General features: G+C 45.3%; 1 protein-coding gene across 3 annotated transcripts in view; it reads left to right on the top strand.

Moving 5' to 3' along the window:
• SKA3 (spindle and kinetochore associated complex subunit 3) overlaps nucleotides 1–25,133 on the top strand; it is a 637,733-nt gene that overhangs the window by 593,935 nt on the left and 18,665 nt on the right. For all 3 annotated transcript variants that reach the window (XM_085621582.1, XM_085621581.1, XM_085621580.1), the window contains one exon: nucleotides 4,303–4,442. In XM_085621582.1, the coding sequence (XP_085477708.1) occupies nucleotides 4,303–4,442 (140 nt within the window). The remainder of the gene's footprint in view (nucleotides 1–4,302; nucleotides 4,443–25,133) is intronic.

Here is a 25,133-nt window from a genome sequence, read left to right as displayed (position 1 = left end):
TCACTGAAAAAACCATAGGTTTCACACACGTTATAGTTAGGAAATAGCATATAAAAAACCTTGCTAATTCACTGAAAAAACCATAGGTTTCACACATGTTATAGTTAGCTGGACATTTTACTGATAAAAAACCAATGAAATTCCCCCGTTATAGTTACTGTAGGCAACTATAACTCACGCGACCGTAATCCTCTGCTGATGACATATGTGTCTTTATGAAAAAAAAATATTTGTAATATATGTATAGCTAAAATTTAATGGAAGAAGATATGGGCAAATAAGTGTCTAAATACAGTATTAGCATCAGCAGAGGATTGCGGTCGCGTGAGTTATAGTTGCCTACAGTAACTATAACGGGGGAATATATATATATATATTCACTTAAAAAACCATAGGTTTCACACATGTTATAGTTAGCTGGACATTTCACTCGTAAAAAACCATTGAAATTCCCCCGTTATAGTTAGTTCAGATAACTATAACACGGTCGCCTGCAATCCACTGCTGATGACGTCACATATTACATCACTCATGACATGGTCAGTGACATCACTCATGACATCATCCTTGTGATAGAGTGGCGGTCGCGCGAGTTAGTTATCTGAACTAACTATAACGGGGGAATTTCAATGGATTTTTACGAGTGAAATGTCCAGCTAACTATAACATGTGTGAAACCTATGTTTTTTTTAAGTGAATTTGCAAGGTTTTTTAAATGCTAATTCCTAACTATAACGTGTGTGAAACCTATGGTTTTTTAAGTGAATTTTTAAGGTTTTTTAAATGCTAATTTATGTATGTATTATTATATTTTTTATATATTTATTTTACAATAAACTACCTATGTATATAGTTATAGATTGACTGTATCCTGTAATATGGAATGGCTCAGCTCTTTTTTTTTTAATTTGGATAAAGTTGAACAGCATAGTTAATATCTTCCATAAACTTATAAACAGGTTTTTTTTTTTCTAGGGTTTTTCGCGGTGCGCGCACGGTGCGCGTACCGGCTCCGTGTGCGCATGTGTGCTCCATGTGCGCATGCGTGCGTGATCCGTGCGCGCATGCATGCGTGCTCCATGCGTGCTCCGTGTGCGCATGCATGCGTGCTCTGTGCGCGCATGCGTGCTCGGTGCGCGCACGGCAAGTCATGTGATTACGAAACAACACTTTTCATTGGTTCATAGTAGTTTCAGTTCCAGAATCTTCAAACACCACACCCACTCCCCTCATTATTTCTTCTTATTTCCTGGGAGAAGGAGCTGAACAGCTTTTCCACTACGTGAGAATGGCAGAACAGCAAACTTCTACAGAGAGTGAAGAGGAGACCTTTGTGCCACCAAGCCAGAGGAAACAAAAGGACTCATTCATGGAAGTTCTTTACTTTTCCAGAGGGGCAGAAGAAGGTGAATGCCCCAAAAGTCACATGCACTGTTTGTGGAGTTGTCCTATCTAGAGGAGATCCAAAAAAAAATACTCCTTTAATATTTATTCTATGATGAGGCACTTCCAAAAAGTGCATCCTGTGGCTTATGCTCGTGAATCTACAAGAGCCACAAGAGACAACCCTCCAGGAGCTCAGCCGAGCACATCATCTGCGGCCGCAGATTCACCTGCTTCAAGACCTCTGAATATCCACCCTCTGTTCCAGAAGGTTCATATACGGTGCATTGTTGTTCTCTGTTATGGTGAGAGCAGCATCAACTTAATAGAGAACAAAATACAGCAGCACACATGCTCCACCCCATAATTTTTCCCATTTTTTTTTTTATTCCTGTTGAACAGTTTTTCATTCCCTGTTTTTTTTCGCTGCTCTAAAAAAAAATCAAAAAAAATACAAAATTCTTAAACTAAAAAAAAAATACAAAACAAAAAAGACAAAAAACCAGTTCTTTTCAGAACTCACCAACATCTAAACACTTAAACTTGATTTTTAATTCTATTTTTTTAATGATTTTTTTTCCGCCGTGCGCGCACCTCGTGAATTTTTGAAAAAAAAATAAAATGTTTTTTTCACCCTTCGGGGTCCTTCAGGGACCCCCTGACAAAGGCTAGGGGGTCAGGAACTCTCTACCCTGCCCCCTTTTCACGTTCTCCACCTTTGTTTTTCACTGCCACACACAAAATGGCGTCCGACACTTCCTGATTTCGACCGATTCGAATGTTGACTGACATCTAACCACCAATCAGAATTACGCTTGCGCACGGCACGGTGCACGCACGGTGCGCGCCTATAGATATTTATGTACTTTTTCTCAGAAACTACTGAACAGATTGACACCATATATGCAAAAGGCACATCCCTGACCTGAGGACTACCTCTTTGCCAAATTTCAAGTAATTCTGTTCAGCCGTTCGGGCTGTACCTTCGACTAAAGGTCCTATGGGAAAATGCATGGGGAAAACGCGTTTTGGGACCCCCCTTTTTTCTCAGCCCCCGCTTGACGAATCACCCCGAGACTTTCAGGGTAGGAGCTGAGCGGAGCGCCCCATTAGTTTTGAAAATTTCACGAAGATTCGTCAACCGGCGCCAAAGTTATTCAAAATAGAATTTTCAGATTTCCTATGGGAACTCGGTCCTAACTATAACTATCTACTGGCGACCGCCAGTAGATAATATATATATATGTGTGTATATATATATATAATATGTACACTATCATTTGTCAGGGTACTCTGAAGTGTTACAGCCACCAAGCCCTGTGTTTAGATAATAGCAATCTGGTGTTACATCCCAGAGCAAAGTCTGACTCTGAAGAGGCAGGTGCAACACAAGTAGTAATTAACCTTTTGCCCTAATGCATTGTCTTCCTAAATGAAGAAGTAAGATAAATGACAGATGCTACATAAAGGGAAATGACAGTGCTGAATACTTTTTAATGTTGAGACTGGTATATATCCTGATTGCACCCTTTTTTTAGAAGCAAGCAACATATAGGCTCCTGCTTGCTCCTCAAAAAAGTGTCCGCTCAGGAGGAAGCCGAAGCGCCTCCAAAACAGTCCTACTTTAGGTTTCCCCAATCCCAACTCCAAAATGGCTGCTGTGGCGACCGCATCAAAACACATCTATTCATCATTTCTTTCGGTATGCCAAGGCACAAACATTTTACTGCTGCGATGTCCTGCAACACACTAGAGCTTCCGTGCTCTGCTTGGACTAATGGTTTGTCTGGTGCAATACACCAGGGGCCAGATGTATGACCCTTCCATTTTGCGAGTTGCAGATTGCATTGTTATGCGACTCGCAAAATGGAATGTCCAACAGTGTCTCAGACACTGTTTGCGATTCCCAATGGGGTCGCTAACAACCTGCCTCATTAATATTCATGAGGCAGGTTGCAATTTGCGACCCCTTTGGGAATGGTCAGCACTCACAGGGATGGTGGCCTGCTGGGGTCAGCAGGCCACCATGTATGTGCCTGCTTTTTAAATAAATCAGTTTTTTTTTTAATGCAGCCCATTTTCCTTAAAGGAAAACGGGATGCATTTAAAAAAGAAAAATGAAACGTTTCCATTACATTTTTTAAGAGCAGGCAGTGATCCGTGGGACCACTGCCTACTCTTAAGAAATATTTTCGCTGCCAGCCACAAAGGGGAAGGGTTCCCTGGGGACTCCTTCCTGTTTGCGAGTGACTTACCACCTTTTTTAAATAGGTGATAACTGCGAGTGTTTCAAAACAGTCATACATAGAAGTGCGGCTTGCTATTAGGAAGGGACGCCCTTAACACACCCCTTCGAAATAGCGAGTCGCAAGCACTATTTTGCGAGTCAATAATAGGCTACCGACTCGCAAAATTGGGTTTGTACATTGCACAGACCTATTTTACAGTCGCAAACGGGCCGATTTCCCTTTTGCGACCGCCAAAAAGTCGTACATCTGACCCCTGGATCTTAATTGCAGCACTGCTGGACATCCAGTTTAACCCATAACCCTTGTTAAGCTGCCATGGAGATGACTCCGCTCACCTATTAACAGCTGCAGCCAGTCTCTCCTGCTACCAATTGATAGGAAAGGCGATCATTTAATTAAGTCTTCCACCCACTCCAACACTGCATCTATACTGTGGGACAGACTTTCACTCTCTACTTGTGGTACATTGATAAACAAAAATGCTGTAATGTCTTGTGCAGCTCAGCAGGTGATTGAGTATTTGACTTAGTAAGTAAATAGGAAATATCCCACATAGTACCAAACATGGGCATGGGGCACATTCATTAAAAAAATAATTAGTTTTTGAGGTTGAGTGACCTTCACATTTGTTTTTCATCTAATGTAGATTTATATTTTCTTTTTCCCCCAGGTCAGTTCTATCTAACCTTGCTCCTGTGTCTGAACCTGAATACTCATCTGAGCCCAATTACTTAAAACGCCAGATTCCATTGACTTCTGTTAACAGTTCCATCGAGAAAATAAATTCAGTACTAAGCAGGAAACAAATGGGTAAGTAGATGTAACATTGTGGGGCTTGTGAAAACGTAGTATAACGCATGGTTCTGGCATGATTGTTGAGGATGGAGTTAGCCTGATTAACAGATTTGGCAGGGGAATGGGGTAGGGAGGGGTGTGTGTGTGTGTGTGTGTGTGTGTGTGTGTGTGTGTGTGTGTGTGTGTGTGTGTGTGTGTGTGTGTGTGTGTGTCTGTCTGTCTGTCTGTCTGTCTGTCTGTCTGTCTGCTCGCATTGGATTTGCACCATGTCTGTGTGTGAGATCAGCAACAACTTAGTACCATGATGTAGAATAAAATAACTTGGTATAGGAGTGTACCTCTTTGTATTCCTTTGGTTTTCTTAGTTGTCTGTCTGTCCTTGCTGATGCTATAGTAAGGCACCCATTGTTAGTTGGGGTGATCTACACTTGTGCTATTTAAGATTCAAGTTACTGTTTGTGCTCAGTGTAACTTTGACTGAGAACGAAGATGTCTCCTGAGCGCTAGTGCCCTCCATTGCTTTTCTTTGGACCCAACCAGAAGTGCTGTCTGCTTACTGGATGAAGTGCTTGGACTTTACTTTGGACCAAAATTCACTATAGGACATCATGTTCTCTGAAACGGATAGCAGCTGACTCATTCATGGTAGTTGGAACATTTCAAAGGTATCTTGGCAAAAAGACAATGTATGTCAGAATGAAAAGTAAGCCGGAAGCTTGTGGTGTAAAGTAACCATTTGAGTGCTCACAAATGTACTGATTTCATAATTTATGTAATTAGTAATAAGTCACACAAGCATGTGCCAAACGGCTGGACTTTGTATCTTTCTATCTGCTGTACTTTCTTCCTATCTATGATGAAGCTTACCAATGTGTAGGACAGAGGTCTTCAAACTTTTGGATGCCGAGACCCCCCTGTCAACATTTTGAGGCGTAAGGACCCCCTCCTGACAAAAATGTCTAAACCTGTTGACTAAATTGCATGGGATGAAAATGTAAATGAGGTTATGTGATGCCGCGTATTTTGGGATAGCATTGCTTCATTATTTTGATATTTGTTACACACAGTAACGCTGAGGAAAGATTTCACCCAATCAGTACCCATTTATAACCAAAATACAGCAATTATCATCAGAAAGATTTCAAGTCAACCTTTGTGAAGGGCCTTCCACTCTGCAGCAATACGTGCTGCCACATTAGAAGCTCACCTGGCCCTGACCGGAAGAAGCAGGGGTCCCTTAAAACCCTGGCGGTTTTGTGTAGAGTGAAGCCGTTTACCCATGCAGCTTTCCTCTCACCCCCTCCCTTCCATCCCTCTCTCCTCTCCTAACCCCGGATCCCTCTCTCACTTTGCAGGTCATTTTCTTTCACCCCTTTTTACAACTTCTGAACTCTCCCCATTCAACCTCTCACTTCACCTTTAATCACCTCTTGCCATTCTGTCCTTTCACTGCCCTCATCTCTAACAGTCTCTCACCTTTATCTCATGGCCTCTCTGGCCCTGTCACCTCCCGTGCCCCTCAGCACTTCTCATTCACCTCGTCTCTTCATTCAAATTTTTGTCTATTTGTATCTTACACCTCTCCAGTCCCCCCATTCCTCTTTCACATCTCCCCTTTGTTCTAACAGAAGCCCTCACCTTTGGATCACACTCACTTCTTGCGTGTCCACACTTCTCTTCAGCAATTCACATTTCTCCTCATCCCTGACCTCTTCAATCAAATTCTCTCACTCCCTTGCTGTACTCTCTCATTTTGGGTGCTGATGCAAGTTCAGAATGGGATGAATGAATGTATGATTACTGATGGGCTTGTTTGAGTGAGTTGCATATTGAGTAGTGAGGGGGACAGGTGAGTGAAGTGTCACATGAGTGCAGGATGAGCAGTGTACTCGTGTGACTGCAGGTTGAGGTATAGTGTGAGCAGGACAAGTGCATTTTGAGTGCAGAGTGATCACTGTGAGTGCAAGGTAAGCGGGTGAATGGTGCAAGTGCATGGTGATCAGTGTGAGTGCATTGTGATCACTGTGAGTGCAAGGTGACCGTGACAATAAAGGGCGAGAATGAAGAATGAGTTGTCTGAATGCAGGGTGCATTCCCAGACCCATGAAGTAACTCAGCATGTTATTGACGGGGGCGTAGACTTTAAGATCTAAGTTAACCTATTGCGGCATTAATCGGGGATCGAGGGTGAAGGAAATAAATAATGTGCTGATCCTGCAACAAACTTCCAGTCCTATGGTTAGGGTTACCAGCAGATTATTTTGATGGCCCAGTCGGTACAAAAAAAAGCAGTCACCTAAAGCGGTATTTTCAGCGCTTATCTGTGCATACTTCCCAGGGCCGGCTTTAGTGCTGGTGGTGCCCTGTGCGACAATGTTTGTTGGTGCCCCCCCAATGACCACCCCCACCACGGATTCTCTCACTAGCACCCTTTAACAGTGACCAAGTCTCCATAACCCCACACTCTCAGATGCATTGAATTAGTTATATAGGGCCACTCATACCAGTGTAGGGTGTCCGAGCACTTTGCATCACACACACATTACACAGAGACAATCAATCATAAGTGTGTAAATCAGTGTATAGGAAATGTTACATAAGCCAAAGGACTAAAAGTATAGGAGTCACATGTCATCCATACTGGTAGGCAGTATAGTTCAAGAGTGCTTGGTGTGGAGAAGCACAAACTCAGAGTCGAAAAAGAAACAGCATAGTTGGGAGTTTCCTTTAATAACAAGAATTGATTTCTAGCCAAATTAACCCTTTTTGCAACATTAATCAATGGTCTAATAATGTATTCTTTGTAGTGTGCATGCTGTTCTAGGATGAACGTTAATAGCTCACTATTCTATATTAGGACTTTAAGTTATAAATTGCAAGTAACAAAAGGATGTCTCTTTTGAAAGCAGTAACCTGCTGATCTCTTCACATCATACGCACTCTGTAATCTACTTGGTACACGTTCTTTACAGCAGGCATATTAACCCTCTGCACTAACTTCACCTAAGTCAAAACCTCAACTATACAAAATTCTGATCTCTCTCCAGGAAGATAATTAATCACACGAGTTATCTTGACATTTATGTGAGGCCTCGTAATTGCCGGGGAAAGAAACGCTGCAGCAGGTGCTTCAAAAGCACAATAAACTTTCACACACGGCGCCCCCAGGAAGCCAACTTTGTATTCCTTTCTATGAAATGCATTCTCACACTACAGCAGTGAATGTAAAATCCAAATGTAAGGAATAGGCACAGTGGGGACCCAGGGGGTACTGGAACCAGCAAAAAAAACTAAGCCTCTGTAACCAGTTTACAAAGGCATGTTAAAATGCAAATGGTCTTTAAAGACCTGTGAAAAAACACGGTGCCGGAGATAGGAATCCAGACACTGCCCAGCTGAGCCCCCAGCAGCTCAAGTTTCACTGCAGCAGCCCGGGCTGAGACACAGGACGGGGGAAGTGTGGGGGGGGGGCTGAAGCCCTTGGGCCTGGGCAGAAGTGTGACTGGGAAGGCGCGACCCCCTTTGCATCACTCCACGGCCCCCCTGGGGGTCGCGCCCCACAGTTTGAAGACAACTGGTGTAGGACTACACTTTACTTTCAACTTATGTGAGCTTACATTAATCAGCTCACAAACGTCTGTAAATCGTGAATATAATTAAAACAAATGTGCAGAAAAACCACGAAGTATTATTACAATATATTCATTTAGTCATTTAAAGGAACAATCACTAGAGGGTTAAGAAGGTAGGAGACTGTTCTAGGGAACATGTAAGAAAGAGTGCTCAAGTGTATATAAAGGAGTCAAGAGAGCTCAAAGTGTGTAGAAAAGTAAAGGGCATATATTTACAAGACTGTACAGAACTGATATCCAATAAACAGTTAGATGCAACCTGGCCACATGCAAATTATTCATTCGAATTATATTTTCTAAAGTTGTAAGGAGAGTTTCCTTAAGGCTGTAAACAGGGGGAATGGGAAATTGGTCCAGGTGCGGTGGGGGGGGGGGGTAGCATCGACGTTTCGATCCGGCTTATCGGCAACTGAGGGACTTTAATACCTCAGCCATGTGGATCTTCCTCAGGACAAGGGGACAGGTGAAGTGACCCGACAGAATAAAAACAAAAATCTTAGAACCGGGACCTAATAGGTTACCCAGGCATGGTGTCTGCACATCAAATTGCGGAAGTAATGTATTAAACCCACCTCATCAATCTTGCAATGCTCTATTGGAGTCCAAAACCTGGTTACACCAATGCCTGCAATTCAATAATAATAACAGTTGTTGTCAAGAGTCCATAAGGATTGTACACTTAAAGTACACAAGGACTGGCTGTAGCAACTCACCCGTAACGTGGCAAGGACCAACTAAGGACAAAGCCTGTTATTCAGTAGATATAAACCATGACAGTGGTGCTTAGACCATCCATTGAATGTAATATTCAGGCCCGTATGCGAGGCAAGAGATGACTGAATGAATAGGGCAATCCGGGGCATAGCGTAATTTATACGACTAGAAAATAGGGAGGAAGGGAATTTTAATTAAAATACTATCTAAGGAGCGCAAGGCCTTCCTAGGTGATGGTCGGTTGTGAAGGAGAATTACCTGGAGACGATCTGATTGACGTCCTTACTCCATCTGAGCAGCAAATCGCGGGAGAATTTATACTAAGAAAAAGGGGCGGTGGATTTGAAAAGGGGCGGTGTCAACCACACGCTAATAAAAAAAGGGTCCTATTGTCAACAAACATTGCTGAGTGTGGACACCTGTCTGGTGATCGCCTCGTATTCATTTAATCCTCTCGCTACAGTATCAAAGCGACGTATCCATCTACACTCGCGTAGGCTCAGAATTCTACCAAAATCCCATTCCCCGGGGGTTTTGGTGTACCTTCTCTATTACACACCAATGTAGGCTCTCTGGTGTGTGTCCAAATGATGTAAAATGTTCCACGAGGGGTATTCCCTGTACCTGGCACCGTATACCACTGCAGTGTTGCAGGATATGGGACTTTACATTTTGTATAGTTTGTCCTATATATACAAAAGCACATGGACAGGAAATGGCATAGATTACCCCGCTGGAGTTAGTTAGTGTGATCTTGAAGTGTGTGTTTGTAGTTGTTGTGTGTGAAAGTTTCAATTCATTGGCCATGGGACACGCCCAACATTACCCACATTTAAAATGTCCCTTCATGGGCGGGATGTTCCATAGTGTCATCTGTGAAGTTCTCGATTCTATGGGTAAAACGGATTTGACACCATGTTCCCTTACATTCATGCCTTTGCGGAACGCATGCATGGGTGGTGGTAGTCCACCAAGTTCATCGGTGACCAGGTGCCAGTGGTTGTTTATAATTTTCTTGATGGTATTGCTCTTTGTGCAGAATGTAGTCACACAAACTAACCTGTCTTGATCATTAGTCCCTCTCTCTTTGGGTTCCAGAAGGGAATCTCTATTGTTGAACCATGCACGTTTAAGCGCCTTTTTTAAAAGTCTGAGCGGGTAGCCTCTGTCAGTCAGACGTGACATAAGTTCAACTGACTCTAGGAAATAGTCATCCTTTCTGGAGCAGTTCCTCTGCAACCTTAGGAATTGCCCAAAGGGCAAATTGTCCCTAAGGTTGCGTGAATGGTGACTCGAGTAACGCAGGAGAGTGTTGCGTTCACTCACCTTTCTGTAAAGGCTGGTGTAAAGTTTGCCTTCTTCTGCTTTTATAGCTAGATCCAAAAAATGGACTGTGGAATTGCTATAATCTAAAGAGAATTGTATATCCTTGGAGCAGTTGTTCAGCCAAGAGTGAAATTCCTTAAGTAGGTTTTCAATGAAGCAAAGCAGAATTGCTTTTGAGCAAGGGGAGCTGCATATTAGCAGCTCTCCTTGCTCAAAAGCAATGCCGGCTCCCACAGGAGGAAGAGAGCCAGCGGGTCCGTGGGGCACCCCTCATGGTCCCCAATGCTAAGGGCCAGCCCCGGGGGAGGACCTCAGGACACAAGTGGACTTCATTCCCCGAGCAGCAGTGCGCCAAGAGGCACGTTTGCAGAGTGGTACAAAAAGGGGGCATGGCCGCAGACCACCTTCCTGCAATCCAGCTGTGTGGTGCTTACTGGAGGTACCTGGTGGGCTAATTGGCCCCCAGGGACCCTCAGTATTCAAGGGGACTTAATCCCCCAAATTAGAACGCGTCTGGGGGCGCGTTTGCACAGTGGTGGAGAAAGGGGGCATGGCCTTTGTCTACCTCTCAGCAATCCCACTGTGTGGGGCTTACTGGAGGTAAGAGGTAGGCTAGTTGGCCCCTAAAGGACCCCCAGCAGCGAAGGGGACTTAAAACCCCATCCAAGAGCACGCCAGGGAGCATGATTGTAGAGTGGTGGGTAAAGGGTGTGTGGCCTGCTACGAGTACTTACTGATGCTATTGTGTGGGACTTACTGGAGGTAATAGGAGGGATAGTTGGCCCCCAAGGATGTCCTTGGGGGCCAACTACCCTTCTTGTTACCTCCAGTAAGTCCCACACAGTGGGATTGCTAAGACTTCTTCGGAGGCCATGTCCCCCTTTCTCCACCACTCTGCAAACGCACCTCTGGCAGACTACGGGATGGGGGATGAAGTCCAAGGGAGTTTTGGGGCCAAAAAGACATCCTGGTACTTCTGTAAGTCCTACGCAGTGGAATTCCTGAGCGCTGGTCGGAGGCCAGGCACCCTTTCTCCACCACTCTGCAAACGCGACTACTATTTAAAGAAGCATCTTTCTGCACCGCTGACTTAGAGGTAGTTTTAATCCCCCTGCCCTATTATATACTAGGGCCTTACAGAGGAGGTCATGCCAATCACAGGGATGCCCAACCCATTGTGTACCCTAGTGTATGTAGGTGTTTTCACTGTATTCTAAGTGTCTTTTAGCCTAGCACTGGCTCCGGGCCTGGTTAGGCATAGTCCGTTACCACCAGTACCAGTCAGTAAAAAGTTGGGGGCACAGGAGGACTTTGCAACAAGGCCTGTTTCTGCACCTCTGTTGGTTCTTTCTGCATAGCTCTTGCTTCTTTCTGCACCTTTCTTCTTTTTTCTGCACATGTCCTACCTCTACGTATAGTTAGAAATTAGCCTTTAAAAAACCTTTGAAATTCACTGAAAAAACCCTAGGTTTCAGGCACGTTATAGTTAGAAATTAGCATTTATAAAACCTTAGAAATTTACTGATAAAACCACAGGTTTCAGGGACGTTATAGTTAGTTGGACATTTTACTCGTACAAAACCAGAGAAATTCCACCGTTATAGTTAGTTCAGTTAACTATAACTTGCGCCCCCGCAATACACTGCTGATGACGTCAAATATTACATCATTCATGACATAGTCAGTGACATCACTGATGACATCTGGAGTGATGTTTCATAGAGTGTCGTAAAGTGTCGTAGAGTGGATTAGATTACAGCATTGTGGAGTGGCATAGAGTGCGTTATAGTGGATTGTCATGGAGTTGAGTGGCATAAAGTAGCTTAGAGTGGAAAGTCTCATCAGAGTATACTGAAGTAAACTGGGTGGATTGGCATAGAGAGATTTGCATAGAGTGTTGTACAATGGAATAGAGTGGAGCATGGTGTCCTACACTGACATAGACTGGAGTAGACTGTTGTACAGTGGAGTGCTATGCAGTGGACTATAGTATGGTATAGTGGAGAGTCATAGAGGGGAGTAGAGTGTAATAGAGCAAAGTGAAGTGTCATACACTGGAGTGGCATACAGCGGACTAGCATATTGTGGGGGGGACAGAGTGGCAGTGTGTTGTGGAGTGGCAGCGACTGGAGTGGCATAGAGTGGATTAGTGTGTCGTTGAGTGGCATACAGTGGAATAGCATGGAGTGGCATACAGTGGAACAGCATAGAGGGGAGTGGTGCAGAGTGGAGTGCCACGTTGTAGAGTGGAGTGGCACAGACTGGAGTGAATTAGTGTGTTGTTGAGTGTAATGACAGAAAAAGGAATAGAGTACAGTGGAGTGGCATACTGTGAAGTGGCATAGAGTGGATTAGCTTAGAGTGGAGGGAGTGGTGTGGAGCTATGTACCGTGGACTGGAATACAAGGGGAGTGGTGTAGAGTTGGAATGTTAGACTAGGGTGGCATGTTGTGGAGTGGCGCGTCGTAGAGTATTGAGAAGTGTCATACAGTGGAGTGTATTGTTGTAGAGTCCTTGTCAACAACATGTATCGCAAAATTACTGCAGTATACCACGGCCCAATATATCACTACGTTTTAGTGCCTCATAACTACAAAACTGCTGAACGGATTTTCATGAAATACAAAAACGAACATTTCCAGACCATAATCTACATTCCTCCTACATTTCATGAAATCCATTCAGCAGACCCACATTGTTTCTTTGCACCCTCTTAACTAATCACTACGAAACTTTGCATTATCTACCAATGTAGAAAAAGGAATAGATCTGCAACATTTTGTGGAGATTCGTCAGACTGGTGCAAAGTTGTTACTGATCAAAAATTACTGATCAAAAATCTGAGGAATTCCTATCTCTGGCAATTATATATTAAATTCTACTGAATAAGCACAGTTTGGCTCTCGAACATGGTGAAAAAGTAAATCTTTAGTCAAGCAAAATCGCAGTAGATCACATCTACGTGTTTTGACTGTGTAACACAGTCGAAACTTGTAGGTGTGAACTACTACGATTTTGCTTGACTCATTTTTGCACCACATTTGACTGCCGAACTGTGCTTATTCAGTTGAGTATACTGTGGATTTAGAGGCGTCTGGGGTGGAGACGCCAGACCACAGCAACACTGACAATCAGGAAGCACGCGGGCAAACACTGAACTTTTACCAGATTATATATATATATATATATATATATATATATATATATCCACTTCTTCTGTTTCGCTACGAAGACCAAAGCCACTTGCAGTAGCGGGCCACGGCAGGAAAGCGACTCCCAATATCCAAACGAATCGTTACGCCGTTTTTTTCAAGAAACGATGCAATGGCCAGCGTGTATTTATTTAGATGGTTTGTGTCACTCTACGCGTTTCGGAGAACACCTCCTTGATCAGTCGTGATCAAGGAGGTGTTCTCCGAAACGCGTAGAGTGACACAAACCATCTAAATAAATACACGCTGAGAAAATTTTGTGGCCATTGCATCGTTTCTTGAAAAAAACGGCGTAACGATTCGTTTGGATATATATATATATATATATATATATATATATAATTTTCCCTGAGTACCAAAGTACTGTTGCACTCTCGTCAGGAAGCAATAACCGCTACGAGTCCATCCGTCAATGAAAGATCGTATTTTATTTCATAGTACAGAGCATCAGCCAGATAAGTACCCAACGCATTTCGGCGAAACTCGCCTTGGTCACGGGTAAGTGAAAGTCTCAAAAACACAAATTTAAGACTTCATGTTGCGTACAACGTCATATACATAAACATAGACGACAGACTTACACATCAATCTGTAACATAAAAGTGACGGCCATTTTTTAACAGTCTTATTTCCATTGTAACCTAAATATTTAGTAAATAAAGTTCTAGTTGAAAAAATACTAACATTTATATACAAACTGGATTTCTCCACAAACTCAAGTGTATCTAATGCGATCTTCACCAATTCTTTTACCCATTTATTCGTAAAATTGCTGCCTCCAATTCCCAGTGGTTTTGTATGCCGTATTTTTCCTCGTAAATAGTTACATATTAATAAATACATAATGTATCCATTAACGGCATAAGAGAAACTACCACTTCCTTCAATGGCTGTAAGAGCATAAAGCTGATAAGCTCCCGCTCATCTCGCAGTTGCTATAACCAAAGCTCCTGTTCCATCTCCTTTCTTAAGCACAATGAGATGTTATTACAGATGATGACCTTTTGCCTGGAGAATAATTTCTTCATTTTTGATGGAATTTACTTTAGGCAGAAGCAAGGAACTGCGATGGGCTTCGCTAATTTGTTTATTTGTTGCTGGGAGCAGCAGGTGTCGAAGACACAACATCTGTACCGCAGCCATGTCAAACTTTGGCTGCGGTATATTGATGATCTTTTTATCATTTGGGGTGGTTCTGAATCACAAGCGAATGAATTCATCTCTGCTTTAAATCAGAATGAGATGAATCTGAAGTTCGAAGACATGAAGTCTTAAATTTGTGTTTTTGAGACTTTCACTTACCCGTGACCAAGGCGAGTTTCACCGAAACGCGTTGGGTAATTATCTGGCTGATGCTCTGTACTATGAAATAAAATACGATCTTTCATTGACGGATGGACTCGTAGCGGTTATTGCTTCCTGACGAGAGTGCAACAGTACTTTGGTACTCAGTGAAAATGATGTAAATAATTGGGCTGCTTTGGACCCGTAACTGCACCGATGCTGAAAGTGTCCCGGTTTCTCTGAAGAAGTGAAAGTTGATATGTGTATATATCAGTGATGTCATTTGAGATGTCATCAGTGATGTCATGAGTGATGTCACTGACCATGTCATGAGTGATGTAATATGTGACGTCAGCAGTGCATTGCGGGCGCGCGAGTTATAGTTAGCTGAACTAACTATAACGGGGGAATTTCAATGGTTTTGTACAAGTGAAAAGTCCAGCTAACTATAACACCCCTGAAACCTATGGTTTTTTCAGTGAATTTCTGAGGTTTTTTAAATGCTAATTCCTAACTATAACGTGCCTGAAACCTATGGTTTTTTCTGTGAATTTCAAAGGTTTTTTAAATGCTAATTTCTAACTATGCCTACAGAGATAGGACATGTTAAGAAAGAAGAAAAAATGCACAGAAAGAAACAAAAGAAGTGCAGAAAGAAGCAGCAGAAGTCCTCAAATACGAAGATAAGTGCAGGAAGAAGGATAACGTGCAGAAAGAACAAAAAGAAGAGCAGAAAGAAGCCTTGTTGCAAAATCATCCTGTACCCTCAACTTTTTCAGACGGATACTGGTGGAAACTGAGTCTGACTAACCAGTCCTAGAGCCAGTGCTATGTTAAAAGACACTTAGAATACAGTGAAAACATCTACATACACTAGGGAACATTATGCGTTGGGGTCCCCCTGTGATTAGCATGACCTCCTCTGTAAGCCCCTAGTGTATAATAGGGCATGGGGATTAAAACTACCTCTTAAAACAGGCCACAGGGCGTTTTTGCACACGTTAACTCAGGCCCCGTCCCCTCCCTTCACCACTGTGTAAACACGCCCTGTGTCCGTTTTTAGTTGGGAGATTAAGTTCATTTGAATCCTGAGGGTCCCTAGGGTCCAACTAGCCCACTAGGTACCTCCAGTAAGTGCCACAGAGCTGCGTTGCAGAGAGGTGTAAAAAGTGGCACGGCCTGGACCACCTCTCTGCAATGCAGCTCAGTGGCGCTTACTGGAAGCACTTGGTGGGCTAGTTAGCCCCCAGGGGCCCTCAGTATTGAAGGGAAATTATATCCCCAATTTAAAACGTGCCATAGTGCGTGTTTGCACACGTCACCTCAGGCCCCGTCCCCTCCCTTCACCACTGTGTAAACGCGCCCTGTGGCTGTTCTAAGTTGAGAGATTAAGTCCCCCTGAATCCTAAGGGTCCCTAGGGTCAAACTAGACCACTAGGTACCTCCAGTAAGCGCCACAGAGCTGCGTTGCAGAGAGGTGTAAAAAGGGGCTTGGCCTCAGAACACCTGGCTGCAGCGCAGCTCCCTGGCGCATACTGGAGATGCCTGTTGGGGGCGCGTTTGCAGAGTGCTGCACGGAGGGGGCATGGCCTCCGGCACGATGCCAGTCTTTTATTTATTTTAGTTTTTTAAAAAGGGGGGCTGTTTGGTTCCCCTTCTTATTCTAATTTATTGACCCTGATGACCCCATCCCCCAGGGCCAGTCTCCTAATTATATTTTTTTGACCCCAAACCCCAGGGCCGGCCACTGTTTTTTATTATTTTAAAAAAATATATATTTATAGACACACCTAGGACATGCTGGACAAACCGTACGTACCTATCACCATGACGATTTGCGTGATATTCATTAAAAGGCGACTATGCATGCAATGAATCCACGTGGAATGTATTTACACCACTAGTGAAGCTCTGACATGTCTGATGCCCTACCGTGCCTAATCCTGGTAGACACCCTTGTCGTTTATTTATACAAACATGGGTAGCTATTGACGGGCACATTTAATACACATGCACACCAAGCCATTCAAAGGGGATTCGACAAAAATTCGACCAAAACTATGCAAGAAACCCCCCTCACGGTTAATAAAACACACATCCACTGCCGGATGTGTAATACTTTTTATTTTACTCTCTGGAAAGGGGACGAACATCACTTGAGAGTCACAGCGTGCTCCTGACAGAGCCCAATGCTGTGTTACACCCACCATTGCCTGCCGAGTGCCACACACCTCTGTGTTGTATTCCACTAGCTAGTGCATATGCTATGACACTCTCTAGCCCATGTGCACTGTAACACCACCCCGTGAATATGTCATGCCACACTTGTCTTCGCACGGGTTATATTGCCCCATCTAACGTGCCTTTCTCGATGCCTATGTTATAACGCACAGTGCTATGCCATACATATTACAATCTGGGATCCATATCTTTGTCACAGTGCATATGCAACGTTACACTCCCCAGCACATATTTTATATTACAACTTTAGAGACTAGTTAGGTTACACAACACTGCCCTGTGCATATTACACTCCAAGGCACATATCGCATAGCACGCGCTAGTGCCTGTGCTATCTCGCGCTCTCCCATGAATCTGTCATTGCGCACAATGTATTGCATATTATATTTCACGCCCGGTTCATCTTATATCACACTTTTTGGTGCATAGTTTATACCATACACTATATCTAGTTTTCATTTTCAATCGTGCTCTCAGGACTATGTTCTATATAACACTGTGTTCACCTATCCTTTTCACGGGCATTACATTTTGCGATAGGGGGTGGAGGGTCAGGGGGTGTTTCTGCCAAGTGAGCCCGGAGTCACAGTCACAAACGTCCTCTTCTTCCTGAATAAAAGTGAGATTATGCTGCATACTTGTTCATATTTTAAGTAGTTCGCACAGACACAATGTTTTAAAAACAATAAAGTTCCTAATACCCGCCTTCTCTGAACAGTTAGCTTGCTGCCCCATCCCCTTCCTCCCTATCCTCTGTTGTGTGAATCCATGGACTAGCCTCCTCCCTCCTGCCATGCATGGTCTGATGTGCTGCCACTGCCCTCAATTTAGTATGATGTACCAGTCCACTCCTCCTGCCCTCCATTGCCCAATTCTATGCCCCATCATTGACCTCCTGCTTAAACTCTGTGCTTAGCTTGCTGCCCCTATTCTCCTTCCCCCTGCCCTCCGATGTCTTTGTGCATGCCCCTGCTCCATCCTTTTTGCCCACCATGTCCCATGGACCTGCCACTCCTATCTACTCTGAGTGTTCTGTTGAGCTGCTACTCCCCTCCCACCTGCCTAGCATTGTCAGATGGCTGTAACCTGTCCCTGCCACCTCCACCCTGCCTGTCCACATGCCATGCCCCTATCCCCTTCCTCCTGTCCTCCATGGTCCATTTTACTGCCACACCCTTCTGCCCTCCCTGGTCTGTTGTGCTGCAACTGCTCCTCCTGCCTGCCCCGTGTGGTCTGTTGTGAGGTCCCTTCCCCTGAACTTTCTTGTCTGTGCACAGGTCCTGACCCTTCCTTCTATCCTCCATCGTCCTTTGTGCATGCCCCTCCACCCTCCTTCTTGCCCATCATAGCCATTGTGCTGCCACTAACCCTCCCACTTGCCATGCATGGTCTTCTGTGCTGCCATGGCCCCTCCCACCTTCCCTGTGTGGTCAGTTAGCTGCCCCTGACCCCCTCCCACCTTCCCTCCATGGTCTGTGTGTATGCCATCACAGTCTCACTGTTGCTCTTCATGGTGTGTCTTGCTTCTAGTGCCCATCCTGCCTGACCTACATGGCTATCTTGCTGCTCCTGCCCTGCCCCCTTGCCCCCAGCCCTACTCCCTCCCTCCTGGCTTGTCTGTTCCATTGTAATGCCCCTGATCCGTCCCTCCTGCCCTTTATGGTCTGTTATACTGCAGCTTTCTCTCCTGTCTGTCCATTATGGTCAGCTAGCTACCATTGCCTCTTGCCCCTCTGTTCTCTGTTGTCCATGTGCATGGTCCTGTCCCCTCCCTCTTGCTTTCTATGGATTGTTGTGCTGCACTCCCGTCCCGCATGCCCTGTGTGGTGTATTGTGCTGCTGCAAACCCTGATGCCTGCCCTGCAGGGTCAGTTTGGTGCACCTCTCCATGTCCCTCCTGTCCTCTGTTATCCAAGTCCATGTCCCTATCCCATTTCCTTCCATGATCCAATGTACCATACTTGCGAACATTTTGAACTTGGTAAGAGGGAGATTTTGAAAAAAAACTGGGGTATTGATTTTCCCCTTTGAGTTACATTGAAAAAGAGGATATTGTAGACAGGAGACAGATCAAATAAAGCCCATTTGAGCTTAAAAACATTGGACGTTTCCTGGCTGAATCGGGTCTGTTGGCATGTATGGTTGTACTACCATTGCCTCTTCCTTCTGCCCACAATGGTCTATTACATTGCCACAGCCTTGAAGGAGTGTAGATTTTGTATCACAGGGGGCCCCTGGCCCGTTCTGTCCACACCTGAAGTATGAGACCCTTGTCCTTGCCCTGCCAGCTGCATTTGTAGGCCGTATTAAATTGACCAGCGGGTCCTGTGTTGCTATATAATTATCCTGAGACATCCTTACCACTCAGCCAGCATAAAACCCCTGTGTAGGCCCTTCTGTTCAATATGTAGGCCTCTTTGTTAAATTGACCATAGCTCTGCAATTTTAGTGTATAGCAGTCTGAAGGCAGGTCTGCGAGGCCTTCTGATCCAAACTAGTAGCCCCCACCCTACCCGAGTGCTCCGTGCTCGGTATCAAAGTTCAACATCCCCCTGAAGCTGTCGACATACAGTAGGCTGCATCCTGGACTGGTACTTGCTTCCTGGGCAGGTTTCCCGCTTTTAAGGAAGTGGCAACCGCAGAGCGTCAAGTTAGGAGAACTGAGGAGATTTTATACATGAATATATTGAATTCCCGTACAATACCCATTATTTTCTGCTTGCTCTATGGAACTTACGATAAGCGATTGGCCTGAGAGACTGACCTTTTCACCCAGTCCATTGTCAGCATTAAGTGGGTAAATGACGAAATGTCTGGTAAAATCTGCAGACGAAGCTTTTGGGTAGCATACGTAGGTAGATGTAGCGTGCAAAGGAGCCCACAAAATGATATAAAAAGGGAGCACCCACAGATATCGACGGACTACCTCACCGTCTGTATGTAGGTTAACAGGCAGTGCAGGTTTTCCCCAAGAGCTGGGAGCTCTTGTCTTCCTTTGCTTAAAATGTCTTGCTCTGCTTTGCTTGAAGTATCTTATTCTATTTTACCTATATGAAATGTCATGTTATGTTTAACCATTGTTCTCTTTACTTTTGCATTTAAAAGATTTTGTATTGTAATTGCAGGAATGCTTGCTCTAAGAGTAAACGTGAGTGTTCCTAGGTAACATTTTCCTTGGTGTAACTTGTTTCTCATGATGCATTTATAGATGTGTTTTCTCTCTCTCTCTGTCAGTACATTAATTGAGATACAGAGAATATTATGACAGCTGTATGATTATCTGGATTCTGTATTTTGTACTTTATGTCTCTATTCTGCGGTTTCTTTGAAGTTGCATCTTCTCATTAAACTGCCATTGTATTCTGCCTCCAATTCCATGTCTCATATGTCTGTTTTCTTCATTTTTGGAGCAAGCGTTCCTAGGCACCCCGGCTCAAATTAAGGTGCCCCTTTTGTCCCTGACTCACTCTCCTGCTCAGTTCTGTGGTGGCTCCCGGGGATCTGGGGACCGCCCCTAGCTTCCTTGACCCGTAATAGATCTTCCCTCCAACAGTCTCTATTGCAAGTCCTGTATTGTTGGTTTGTTGCCCCTGCCCCCCTTTCCACTGCCCTCCATAGTCTGTTGTGCTTCCACGGCCCTTCCTGCCTGCTCAGTGTGGTTAAATTGTTGCCTTTGCACCCTCCTACCTGCCTTCAATTTTCAGAGTCCGTGCCCCTGGCCTCTGCCTCTCAACAGTATCCTAATGAACAACTAGATTGCTAACATTCTATATTTATTACAAAAGTGTGGAACGCCTGACATCATCTTGATGTAATCAAAACTGTAATACCTAGAGCATTTCCTTTAGAAATTACATATATGAGAGGGTCTTATTGGCATCAAAATTATGGTTAGTGCTCTAAAAGACTAAAATAAGGACATATTTTCTGAGTTTTCAAATAGCGACAAAGCACTTTTAAATTATTTGTTATCTTTATGTTTTTTTATCCAGTTGACCACTTGATTAAATGTTGCACTTAGGGGAGAGGATGTGGTGTTACTTCCAGAACTGCAGACTTTGCAACTGGGGAACCAGGTTGAAGTTTCTGCTTCAGCTCGACATTCTGTGATTCTGGTCAAATCACTTAGTCTCTCCATGTCTACAACCAAAATGAATTTGTTCTTGTGTGATGTAACCAATGCTCATGTAAAGCACTCCAATACCTGACAAGTCTGCACTATATAACACTGCAAAAACACAAAATAATAAGTGTTTTGCACACTTCTGTCATTGGGCTATATTTGGGCTACATCTGGGTGATTTTGGGCTACATTTGGGCTCTTTTGTCTCCGGTGGCCATCTTGGGAGATTTATTTGTTATGAAGTTTCCTAATTTCCTCATGTACTGCAGTCTCCTCAGTAGGAAATGCTTTCAGTTTTTTACTTTGATTCCATCATGAAGGTATTCAGATATGTCACACATTTGCCATAAATTCTGAATGTTAGCACTCTAGTTGCTCATTAGATCACTGTAGTAAAACTACTGCACCATGGAAGTCTGCTCCTGGTATTAAAAGTGCATGTTTCAGTCTGCATGTCAGAATTTTTTAATGAAATAAAATAGGATTTGAAAAGTCACTCAAAATGTGCCCTCATTTTCTTTCTTCAGCATTAATCATAATTTCTATGGCAAAATGAACCTCCTCATTGTGTTCCTTTTTAAATTAAATGTTTTAAGTGTTACCAGTTTATTCCAATCAAGATGTCTTCAGGTGTGCCTTACTTTTGTCATAATGAAGACAGTAAGCGCTCTAGTTGTTTTTAAGAACATTCTGGGACATTCTGTCATTGGGCTATACTTGGGCTACATCTGGGTGATATTTGGGCTACATTTGGGCTCTTTTGTCTCTGGTGGCCATCTTGGGAGACTTATTTGTTATGAAGTTTCCTAATTTCCTCATTTACTGCAGTCTCCTCAGTAGGAAATACTTTCAGTTTTTTACTTTGATTCCATCAAGAAGGCATTCAGATGTGTCACACATTTGCCATAAATTCAGAATGTTAGCACTCTTTTTGCTCATTAGATCACTGTAGTAAAGCTACTGCTCACCAGGGAAAACTGCTGCTGGTATTGAAAGTGCATGTTTCAGTCTGCATGTCAGAATTTTTTAATGAAATAGAAGAGGATTTGAGAAGTCACTCAAAATGTGCCCTAATTTTTCTTTCTGCAGCACTAATCATACTTTTTATGGAAAAATGAACCCCCTCATTTTGTTCCTTTTTAAATTAAATGTTTTAAGAGTTACCACTTTAATCCAAGCAAGATGGCTTCAGGTGTGCCATACGTTTATCATAAGTAGGACTGTTAGCGCTCTAGTAGTTCTTTGGAACACTCTGGGAAGCTGCAGTAGAACACAAAGGAATCAACTGACAGTCTCTGCCCTTGTTGGATGTACATGTTTTACTGAGAATGTCAGACTTCATTCTCACATGACTGAGAAAGATAATGTGAATTTACAGAAAATAAGCTCTCAGTTTAGCCTATGGATCACCTTCCAAACCTCTGTGGTAAAAGCATGAGAAAATATTTTTCTCTCAATCATGATATCCCAGCAGAAGGCTTTTTCACATGGTGAAATCACCTTAGAACATACCACAATTCCTAAAATGAGTATGGTACCATCAACAAATGATTTATAATGTAACTAAAGTCTTAAAACCTTCTATTAACTGCAATGCTTTTTAATGAGGTGCTATCATGTATATTGGTCCCAAGATGGCTGCCAACACTTCTTGGATGAAGTGCTGACAGCCAATCAGATCTCAGGATGAGATGTGTGGTTAGGCTCCGCCCACATATATATATATGCTTTTAAATGCTATTTTCTCAGGAAATACTGAACAGATTTACACCAGACCTGCAAAAGGCACTTCCTTGACCTTATGGCTACCTCTCTGCCAAATTTCAAGTAATTCTGTTCAGCCGTTCGGGCTGTAGCCGTGTCTAAAGGTCCTATGGAAAAATGCATGGGGAAAACGCGTTTTGGGACCCCCCTTTTTTCTCGGCCCCTGCTTGACGAATCCCCCCGAGACTTTCAGGGTAGGAGCGGAGCGTAGCGCCCCACCTATTTTGAAAAGTTCGCGAGGATTCGCCGACCGGCGCCAAAGTTATTCCAAATAGAATGTTGCGGATTTCCTATGGAAACAGGGTCCTAACTATATCTACCTACTGGCGACCGCCAGTAGGTAATATATATATATATATATTTGATAATTGATTGTAGAAAAATAGAATACATATCATTGTATTATTTTCAAATGTAGCAATAAACGGGGTGCCGCTCGTGAAGAGGAGGGAGTGCGGATAGTGTTCTTGCTGTCGGAGGGGCAATAGCAGCAGCGGAGCCCTCTTCAAGTCCCTCTGCGTGGCCTGGGAGCATTGCGGCTCGGTCATCTCGGCTGGGGGAGTGCCTTAGCTGTCACCTGCATAGGGAGCGGGACTGCGAGGTCCAGAAGTGCTTGCGCCGTCCACCGCGCGCACCTGGTTCCTCTTCCCGCCCCCTTCTCCCTCGGACCTCCCTGGACCCTCCCTGGACCCTCCTGGTTGCTTACTTAACTCATCGCGGCCCCCGCTGGCGCGGGAGCCGCTCGTGAAGAGGAGGGAGTGCGGATAGTGTTCTTGCTGTCGGAGGGGCAATAGCAGCAGCGGAGCCCTCTTCAAGTCCCTCTGCGTGGCCTGGGAGCATTGCGGCTCGGTCATCTCGGCTGGGGGAGTGCCTTAGCTGTCACCTGCATAGGGAGCGGGACTGCGAGGTCCAGAAGTGCTTGCGCCGTCCACCGCGCGCACCTGGTTCCTCTTCCCGCCCCCTTCTCCCTCGGACCTCCCTGGACCCTCCCTGGACCCTCCTGGTTGCTTACTTAACTCCTCGCGGCCCCCGCTGGCGCGGGTGCCGCTCGTGAAGAGGAGGGAGTGCGGATAGTGTTCTTGCTGTCGGAGGGGCAATAGCAGCAGCGGAGCCCTTTTCAAGTCCCTCTGCGTGGCCTGGGAGCATTGCGGCTCGGTCATCTCGGCTGGGGGAGTGCCTTAGCTGTCACCTGCATAGGGAGCGGGACTGCGAGGTCCAGAAGTGCTTGCGCCGTCCACCGCGCGCACCTGGTTCCTCTTCCCGCCCCCTTCTCCCTCGGACCTCCCTGGACCCTCCCTGGACCCTCCTGGTTGCTTACTTAACTCCTCGCGGCCCCCGCTGGCGCGGGTGCCGCTCGTGAAGAGGAGGGAGTGCGGATAGTGTTCTTGCTGTCGGAGGGGCAATAGCAGCAGCGGAGCCCTCTTCAAGTCCCTCTGCGTGGCCTGGGAGCATTGCGGCTCGGTCATCTCGGCTGGGGGAGTGCCTTAGCTGTCACCTGCATAGGGAGCGGGACTGCGAGGTCCAGAAGTGCTTGCGCCGTCCACCGCGCGCACCTGGTTCCTCTTCCCGCCCCCTTCTCCCTCGGACCTCCCTGGACCCTCCCTGGACCCTCCTGGTTGCTTACTTAACTCCTCGCGGCCCCCGCTGGCGCGGGTGCCGCTCGTGAAGAGGAGGGAGTGCGGATAGTGTTCTTGCTGTCGGAGGGGCAATAGCAGCAGCGGAGCCCTCTTCAAGTCCCTCTGCGTGGCCTGGGAGCATTGCGGCTCGGTCATCTCGGCTGGGGGAGTGCCTTAGCTGTCACCTGCATAGGGAGCGGGACTGCGAGGTCCAGAAGTGCTTGCGCCGTCCACCGCGCGCACCTGGTTCCTCTTCCCGCCCCCTTCTCCCTCGGACCTCCCTGGACCCTCCCTGGACCCTCCTGGTTGCTTACTTAACTCCTCGCGGCCCCCGCTGGCGCGGGAGCCGCTCGTGAAGAGGAGGGAGTGCGGATAGTGTTCTTGCTGTCGGAGGGGCAATAGCAGCAGCGGAGCCCTCTTCAAGTCCCTCTGCGTGGCCTGGGAGCATTGCGGCTCGGTCATCTCGGCTGGGGGAGTGCCTTAGCTGTCACCTGCATAGGGAGCGGGACTGCGAGGTCCAGAAGTGCTTGCGCCGTCCACCGCGCGCACCTGGTTCCTCTTCCCGCCCCCTTCTCCCTCGGACCTCCCTGGACCCTCCCTGGACCCTCCTGGTTGCTTACTTAACTCCTCGCGGCCCCCGCTGGCGCGGGAGCCGCTCGTGAAGAGGAGGGAGTGCGGATAGTGTTCTTGCTGTCGGAGGGGCAATAGCAGCAGCGGAGCCCTCTTCAAGTCCCTCTGCGTGGCCTGGGAGCATTGCGGCTCGGTCATCTCGGCTGGGGGAGTGCCTTAGCTGT

This window comes from Triturus cristatus, chromosome 8 (genome assembly GCF_964204655.1).
Source record: "Triturus cristatus chromosome 8, aTriCri1.1, whole genome shotgun sequence".
Lineage (NCBI taxonomy): Eukaryota > Metazoa > Chordata > Amphibia > Caudata > Salamandridae > Triturus > Triturus cristatus.
Note: the sequence above shows the minus strand (reverse complement) of the source record. Positions and strands in the feature narration are given on the sequence as shown.